Below are 8,772 nucleotides of genomic sequence, written 5' to 3'. Positions count from 1 at the left end.
GGCCAACCAGTTCCTCTGGAGGGCCAACAACAGGGCATAGAATATTAAAACCATTAGAAGAGCCCTGCTGGATCAGACCAGTGAGGGTCCATCCAGTCCAGCACCCTGTCTCACACAGCGGCCAACCAGTTCCTCTGGAGGGCCAACAACAGGGCATAGAATATTAAAACCATTAGAAGAGCCCTGCTGGATCAGACCAGTGAGGGTCCATCCAGTCCAGCACCCTGTCTCACACAGCGGCCAACCAGTTCCTCTGGAGGGCCAACAACAGGGCATAGAATATTAAAACCATCAGAAGAGTCCTGCTGGATGTCACGGCAGGACCAGGGGGTGTGACGTAAGTAAGCCAAAGTCCAGGAACAGTCCGAGGTCAAGCCGAGAAAATCAGGTAGCAAGGTTCAAGCAGGTTTAAATCACAGTCCAGAAGCAAGGTCAGACATACCAAGGTTTCAAGTCCATAAATCACAATGATGCCAGAGGAGTCAGAGATGTACGAAGGTCAACGAAGCCGAGGGTCAAGAGCCGAGGATCAAGCCGATAAGAAGTCCACAAGGTCTGGAGCAGAGATGCAAGGATTCAGGTCCTGACAACAACAGTTGCCAGCACAAATGACTGCTGGCAACAGGCTTGCTTATATACAGTGCTAGCTAATCAACTCATTAGCTAGCCGGGAGCAAGGTCAGGATCCTGTCAATAGTCAGGGCTGAGAGATCTTCTGGCACGCATGCGTGCATTCTGCCTTCGCTCTCTCAGCTGCTGTCTCCTTACATTCCTGAGCCTGGTTACAGGTGGGGGCGAGTCTGATGAACTACTGGGCTGCAGCAGAGACTGATCCCTTGCAGGTGTTCCCTGAGAGGCTTGATCCTCCTCACCACTTAGGTAGCTTTCAGCTACAGGATCCAGTCTTTGCCTTTCTGCTGCAGTACTGTCCTCAGGAGCCTGTAAGTCCACAGGCTCCTGGCTGGCAGGTGCCTCCTCAGGGGCATCAGCAAGGGCAGGCATGACACTGGAGAAGTTGCTTTGGCTTTCCCTAGAATGAGTCGTGGGAAACTTTACCTGTTATGTTTATTATAACCGTTTGTTCTCAGGCCTGATGCCGCGCGCAGGAACTCCCGTAATTGGGTCTTGCTGATTTGAATGTACTATAACCTGTCATGCTCTTAGTTTGCTCGTCATTCCTAACAGTGTTCCTGTTCATGCATCTATAGCTTCAATAAAAGTAAAACCTTCCTGCAAGTGTGTACTTCATTGTTGCTGTGGGTCCTGACAGGGAGGAATTCAATCTGCAGGTCTAAGAAAGACCCTTACCTGAAAGACTGAGGAGTGGCTGCCAGAGCCAACAATCTGGTCCCGATAATATCGCTATTGCTATTCAGATAATAGTTAATAAATTGATAATTCTGATCAGGGCTCTTTTTGTAGCAGGTACTCATTTGCATATTAAGCAACACACCCCTAATGTAGCCAATCCTCCAAGAACTTACAGTAACCCCTGTAAGAAGAGCTCTGTAAGCTCTTGGAGGATTGGCTACATTAGGGGGTGTGGCCTAATATGCAAAGAAGTCCCTGCTACAAAAAGAGCCCTGATCAGAATTATTCTGATTAACATGTATCTCCCTCCTTGAACTACATAAGGAGAATTAGATGACCAATGGGATTTAGTAGGATGAAATCACCCTGGTGATTTCAATGGAAGGATTGGTAACAACAGTAGTGCCACCTGTAAATCTGGACTTTTAAAAAATGGCACAACAGGAGCAGCGTTTCCCACCATAGAAAGCAAAAGTGTTTAATTTTGGCCTGTTTGGTTCTGGCAAAAACAAAGAAGCCAGCAGCCCCATCTACAGCTGAGCAAGAGCCAACCTGTAAAGAATTCTGACACTTCCATCAGAAACTGATTTCAGCTGAGCAGACCTTGGGCCTATCTATGAGTTGCCAGATGAATGCTGGCAACTGTCAGCAAGCTGCCATGGAGTTCTGTGTAACTGTGTATGCTTCCTGCGTGAGCTAATCCACTCCCCCCCCCTAGAAGATTACCAGCTTTTACTTCTACTGTGCTCATTAGGTAAATGCCTTTCCCCGTTTGTTAGGGCTGCTTTGGAACTTAGATAATGCCCAAGGTCGACTGCTGGAGGATGGAAGGAGTTTTGTCTTTGCTTTGATTATAATAGGCTAGGGCTTGGGAAGCGAATTAGTGTTTATGTTTCAGACCGTTTGTTCCCAGAGGTTTTGGGCACCTGTTTCACCTGCTTTCCCGCACGCGGGAAAAGGACCCATTGGCCACGGCCTGGTTTGAATTTGGTTATTATCTTGTACCCAGAGGTAGTCTCCATTCTTAACAATCCTTGTGTACCTGTTTTCACCATCGCTTTAATAAATGCTACTTTGCTACAAACGTGGATTTATTTGAATGCCTGGGGAATCGGACAGCAACCAGCGGGGATCTTTGGGGAGCAAGGAGCTACACAGATATGTGAATTCTTAGAGTGTAGTGATGTTTTTCCTGGGTACAAACTGGAAGTGACAACATGACACTGTGACACATCGCTTTCCTCCCCCCACGGCCAGTGAAGGGGCCTGGTGGGGCGTGGAGCTTGCCTACAGCCCCTGGGAGGATGGCAACCCTAATCAAGGTCAGCATTGTCTAGTTTGATGGGCAGTGGCTCTCCAGGGTGGAAGTCTTTCCCATCACCTGATCCTTTTAACTGGAGGTGCCAGGAATTGAACCTGGGACCTTCTGTATGCAAAGTAGGTATTCTACCACTGACCCACAGAAGATGCATCACACAGGAGGGCATTTCTTTTCTTTGCACTCAAAATGCAACTCAAACAGGAACTCTACCTTGCCTGGCCAACTTGAGTTTTCAAACCCTCCAAGCTGCAGCTGCTCCACAGCAAAGCAGCATGCAGAAGGGACAAGTTGCAGGGGGAGGCTAGTAGGTCGGCAGAGGGTGCCTACCCTTTCCCCTGCTGTTTTCCTCCTGCAACTCTGTATTCCAATCCCTAGGTTTGCAACCATGTCTGGAACCTTAAAACATGTCCATTTACAGCTTTATTTTCATTGACTATCTCCCAAGCCTGTTCTCATGATGTCATTTGCCTCATTTACATTTGATGTGGTTTTTCCAATCACTCCAGTGTTGCTGGGGGGAACAAAAGCAGAAACACTGGGTTTTGCAGATACTTTCTCTTGCAGGGAACCTGCCATCTTCAGTCATGAGACTATGAGACATTTTGAAATCTGGACAATATTTTTCTTGGCACAAACCAACAACCTACTTTCATGCTCATTTAATAACAAGCCAACCTACAGCTCCTTCAAGCAGATTGTACCAGAGATAATGGTGTGTTGTTGTTGCAGAGGACTTATTTATTTATTATTTATTATTTCATTATATTTATACCCTGCCCTCCCCGCGAGCGGGCTCAGTGTGGCTTACAACAAGGCACAAAGTGCATACAATATATCTGCAGTGTGTTATCTGCAGTGTGTTTTCTTAGGAAGGGTTTATATGGTTTTAGAGTGGAGAAGACTCTTGAGAGTCCCTTGGACTGCAAGAAGATCAAATCAGTCAATCCTAAAAGAAATCAACCCTGACTGTTCCCTGGAAGGCCAGATAATGAAACTGAAGCTCAAATACTTTGGCCACCAACTGAGAAGGGAGCACTCCCTGGAGAAGACCCTGATGCTGGGAAAGATCGAAGGTCAAAGAAGACGGGGCCGGCAAAAGATGACATGGTTAGACAGTGTCATAGATGCAACGAACATGAAATTGAGCAAACGTCAGAGGACGGCGAAAGACAGGAAGGCCTGGCGTGATCTGGTCCATGGGGTCGCGAAGAGTCGGACTCGACTGTGCGACTGAACAACAACAACAACAAGAGTGGGTCAAGCATCTCTTCATAATAATACTTAGCATTCCACACCTCTCTGGAGTACTCAAGATATTCCAGTCACATCTGTTATTGCATTAACTCTAGACAGCAGACCAGTATTATTATTCCCACATTACAGATGATGGGGGCGCCATCTTGCCTAAAGTCACCCAATGACTTCATGGCAGAGGCAAATTTTGGAAGCCCCCTTCACCGCCACTTTCCTCCTTACTCGACTCTACTGCTCACCTCATTCTTCCTCATTTGTTGCATTGACCCTTCTCTTTCCTGTATAGTTTCCCTAGCACTGGCTTCTTCTATGTTATCACATTCAATTCAGGCATTGTCTCATTACCTGTAGGTGTCTTCCCAGTGCAATCCTAAGCAGTTATACCTTGCTAAATCCAGTGAAGTCAATGGGCTTAGAAGGGTGTGACTTTGCTTAGGATGGCACTGTCGTCTTGCTTCTTCCTTCCTGTCATCGCTGCTGTTTCCCTTCCTGCCCGTCTGCTTTACACTTTTGCCACCCATATTCTTTTTGAAATCCAGGATTTCTACCTCTCATCTCATACTTGGGGCCATTTTTCTTGTGCCTTTTAAAAGATTGTAAGCCAACAGGAAGGGAAGATCTATTTTTATTCTTTGTGAGGCATCAGATCTCTTTAGGAGATTAGTAAAATAATATACACACAAACATACATACTGGAGGAATTCCTAGATCATGGGGTAGTCTAATTATCCTCATTCATTCCTTTGCCACAACATCAGTATGAAAACTATGAATTCCAAGATGGAGGCCTACCTGCCACTTTGACTTCATTGGGTCGACAGGACCTGCAAGGCAAGATCTGAAATTCTTCAGCTTGGTTCATGGAATAATCTGTACTGGCCACCACAATTCTATCTCCAACCTTCCACGACCGCACGTCATCCGCTAATCCTAAAACGGTGCTGTTCACATTTGTGTCAATGGTTACAGTAAGCTTGGGTCTCACTAGGAAGCAAGGGAAAAAAGAGACAAGAGGGTATTTAACATGCTTGCCCAAAAACATTTCACTGAACCATACGTGTTTCGTATCAACAAAAGCCAGTAGTTGACTGGCCCAAAAGAAATTGGAGACAGCTCATGTTGGCAGGACTGTTTTGGGTTTTGTTTTTTGCAAAATCCAATAATCCAAATTAAAAAAAGGCTCCATTCATTATTTACTGGCAAGTGTATTTTTCCACTAACCCCTTAACTAAATTTAAAAGTAGCTCTTCGTGGCTTGGCTATACCGCACCCTCCTTGCCCTAGCATTTATGGTCGCTTGGAGCTGTTATTTACAGACATTGCAAAAGCAACATCCAACATAATGATGGTTTTTCATGCTAATTAATGCCCACCTTTTGCCTCTCAAAAAGAATGTTAGAAAGAATTGCACATGATCATTAGTTTGCTTAGATGAACAGCTGAAAAAAGAAAATTATTTCTTTCTGAAAACACCATTGCTTCCCCAACACTGGTGGCATGAAACATTGACCAAATACTTCCAGAGGAGTTAGCTGTGTTAGTCTGTTACTGCAAAATAATAAAAAGCCCAATAGCACCTTTAAGACTAAGAAACTTTATTGTAGCATAAGCTTTCGAGAAACACAGCTCTCTTCGTCAGATGCTACTGGGCTTTTTACTGTTTTGACCAAAAACTTGGCATACTGTCAATCCCTCATGTGTCCAGTCAACAATTTCAAAATGTATTTCTTGGCTACCCTTTGCTGACATCTTGTATCATTTGAACAGCAGCCTGGGATTTCTTGCATCCTTTTAAGGATCCTTAAATTTAAATTTACAAATGTTTTCTGATGGAAATTGCTGAGCATGTGACCATGTACAAACACATAGTTCCAAAAGTAATTGGATGAATTGGAGGGGGTGATTTCTACCATTTCCTCCCTCCCACTGTAGCACTCCACTGCCCCATGTGGTTCCTGAAGGTGCAATTACCCCCCAAAACAGGGGAGCTTAGTGGGCTGCAGAGAAAGGGGGAAAGTCCTGTTCCATTAACTCTGCAGTAGCTGAATACAACCAGTGCTGGATTTAGGCTACAAACACCTGCCTTCAAAACTCTTAACTAAGCCCACAGACCAACCAACAAATTATGGCAATTAAAACTGGGCACACTTTACTTTTACACAAAAATTGCTCAGAAGAGCAATTATCCTACTCACCCCTACTGTGTGAGTCTCTGGAAGCAGGCAAGTCCAGAACAAGGACTCCTCTAGAAAAGCAATGGGCAGCCTCCACTAAAGGTAAGTGATTCTAACTGCCTCTCTGCACTGGGAGCAAATGACTGCCCCAGTCACACCTGAGGCAGAGCCGGGGCAAAATTACCCATTCTTATTGGAGGATGATTGGGAAGAAGCAATGCCCAGCAATCACACAGAGTTGCACCCTCCTCTGTGGGTCATGCTTTGGGCCCTTTGAGCTATAAGGAATCTTTAATTATTTTATCCATTTATTTCTTGTTGGGCAACAGCAGTTCTCCTATGGAACACTAGCCCAGGCACACGGTTTTGAGAATTACTGTCCTCTGTCAAATCTATACTACCTTGAACAAAGCATGAAGGTGCTTCTTTGGAAGCACACCATGTTAAATTTCTCTGTATGTGGAGAGCAGCCTGCTAGGGAGAAAGTTTCTACCCTGAATTTCTGACATCTTAGATGCCTGTGCATGCTTGTTCATCACTTGCTGTCACATGATTTGATAAATTATTGGTTAACGAAGTCCAGCAAAACACGTGAGCAATTTCCGCTGATGTATTTAGTCTGAGCAGAACAGATGCAATCAAAAAGCTCACTGTGGTGTTTGATCTGCGATGGCTGCTTCACACACACAAACCACCAGTCAGTGCCAGTAGCCTCCAAGCGAGAAACATACATGCATGAATTCACATTGAGAATCCAATTCACACAACCATTTTTTGCAAGACACAGCCAACAGTGGCTGATTTTCAGCAATTCTGGCACACTGAGGTGGTCACTGGACTGTTCAGCTATGTACTGATGGGAGTGTGGCAAATCCTAAAAAGAAATGGAAGTTTTGTTGTTAATTGCAGAATTAACAACAAAACACATTCCAGAATCACAAAAAAAGGCTCAGTTCCAGAGGTATTTATAACTCTGAGGTCCTGCTTATTTGGTCTGAGGTAAAATGCTGCTTCCTTTAGGTCAAGAAGAAGACATTTCAGAATAGATTTCCCCCTCTCGATTATACAGTTTTCACATACCATTTTTACCACATAAAAAACGCACTCTGTAGTTTCGGCAGCTTCCATTGGTCTGTTCTGGGCTGCGACAGAAAAACCTATAATCACGGCTGCTTTTGTAGAGAATCTCAGTTGTCAGTTTGGCTCCATCCAGTGTGACTGCCTGGGATGAAAATAGAAACACAAATCAGGATGTAATCAAGTGGGTGGTTTTTTGTGTGTGTTTGTTTTAGAGAACAGCCGAAGTCATCTATGAGATGATGTGTTTTGCCATTGGATAAAACTGGGTACTTTAAATAGGATAGGCGATCAGGGTCAGAATCTAGCCACATGTAACAACTTTCTATTGAGAACACTACTAGCATCCATTTTGTTTCCACAGCCGTCAGTGGCTGTACGTCTTCTCTGCATGCCCTTTCCTCCCCGGGTGCTACAGAGGCTGTCCTCCACTGGGAAGCTCCCTTCCTCTGGGACCAGCCATCTCTGTTTGTGCAGAGTCCCAAATGCCTGGGTGCCAGAGGAAGCAAGCTCTAGAGCAGAGGACTGATTCCATAGTGTCCGAACAGGAGCACAAGTGGAGAAAAGATATAAGCTCCAAACCATAATTAGCTGTTTGAGAAACAAATCTTGGCTCAGTCACAAATATGCAAGATGCTCTTAAGAAAATCTCAGCTCACCAACTCAGTATTCTTAGAATATTAATGAACAGTGATCTGCCTCATAGGGCTGTGGTAGGCATTACTGATACTGCATGTTAATTGATTTAAACACTTGAAATATGCCAATATACATTACTAATTATAAGCATTTGTATAGCACAGCTACTTCTAGATACATGAAGCGAGAACAGAAATCAACTTTCTATGATTCCAACACCTATGGCAGTGGATCATCAGTGTGCCTGCCCTCTTCTGCCAAACATAACTGGATGCTTGTATTTATAGAGGCCCCATTCTCACTTTTCTTCCCCCCCCCAAAAAAAAAGGGAAACGAAGACGGTATAAATAAGATCTCTATATGGTCCCCGCTGCATGTCAGACATTCTATTATGAGGGTGGTGGAATGGCCCACATGCATCTGGGAACAGGATGATCAATTTGAGCAAGGCTATTGATTGGAGAAAGTACCAGAATCAGCCCTACAGGAAGAAAACCTTTCTCCATCTTCACTGCCTCCTGTTGGCTCTACAAATCCTCCTCTGGCAATTGTCTTTATCCTCCATATCAGTGGCCTTTAACCCACGGGGTGGGACCCTCAGCTGGATAGCACAGACCCTTCTGCTGGGTTCAGGGTTCCCAGGTCCCCCCCCCCCGGCCACTGGTGAGCGATGGGGGGTAGGGTTGCCAGCTCCAGTATGGGAGACTCCCAGAGATTTGGGGATGGAGTCTGGGGAGGACAGGGACCTCAGTGGGGTACAATGCTATACACTCCACCCTTCAAAGCAGGTATTTTCTCCAGGGGAACTGGCCTCTGTAGCCTGGAAGTGAGGTGCCACCTGGAGCTGGCATCTCTAGCTGGGTTGTGGGCCTCTACAGAGCTGCCATTTGGGAGCATGACCTTTTAGAAGGAGAGCAAAGCACTTGGCTTGTGCTTGCAGTCCCAAGCCTGCTGGTCAGGTTCCTGGCCTTGACCCCGTTGAGGTCATCACCTTGC

The 8,772-nt window shown here is 45.3% G+C and overlaps 1 protein-coding gene across 1 annotated transcript in view; it reads right to left on the bottom strand.

The window, feature by feature from the left end:
- CEMIP (cell migration inducing protein, hyaluronan binding) overlaps window positions 1-8,772 on the bottom strand; it is an 85,819-nt gene that overhangs the window by 45,784 nt on the left and 31,263 nt on the right. The window contains exons 9-10 of the mRNA XM_015405399.1: window positions 7,141-7,282; window positions 4,679-4,870 (exon numbers count right to left, since the gene is read on the bottom strand). Coding sequence (XP_015260885.1) covers window positions 4,679-4,870; window positions 7,141-7,282 — 334 coding nt within the window. The remainder of the gene's footprint in view (window positions 1-4,678; window positions 4,871-7,140; window positions 7,283-8,772) is intronic.

The sequence above is a fragment of the Gekko japonicus genome, unplaced genomic scaffold, assembly GCF_001447785.1.
Source record: "Gekko japonicus isolate JY-2015 unplaced genomic scaffold, Gekko_japonicus_V1.1 scaffold1339, whole genome shotgun sequence".
In the NCBI taxonomy this organism is placed as follows: domain Eukaryota; kingdom Metazoa; phylum Chordata; class Lepidosauria; order Squamata; family Gekkonidae; genus Gekko; species Gekko japonicus.
The sequence above is the reverse complement of the archived record's forward strand: the minus strand, read 5'-3'. Positions and strand labels throughout refer to the sequence as shown.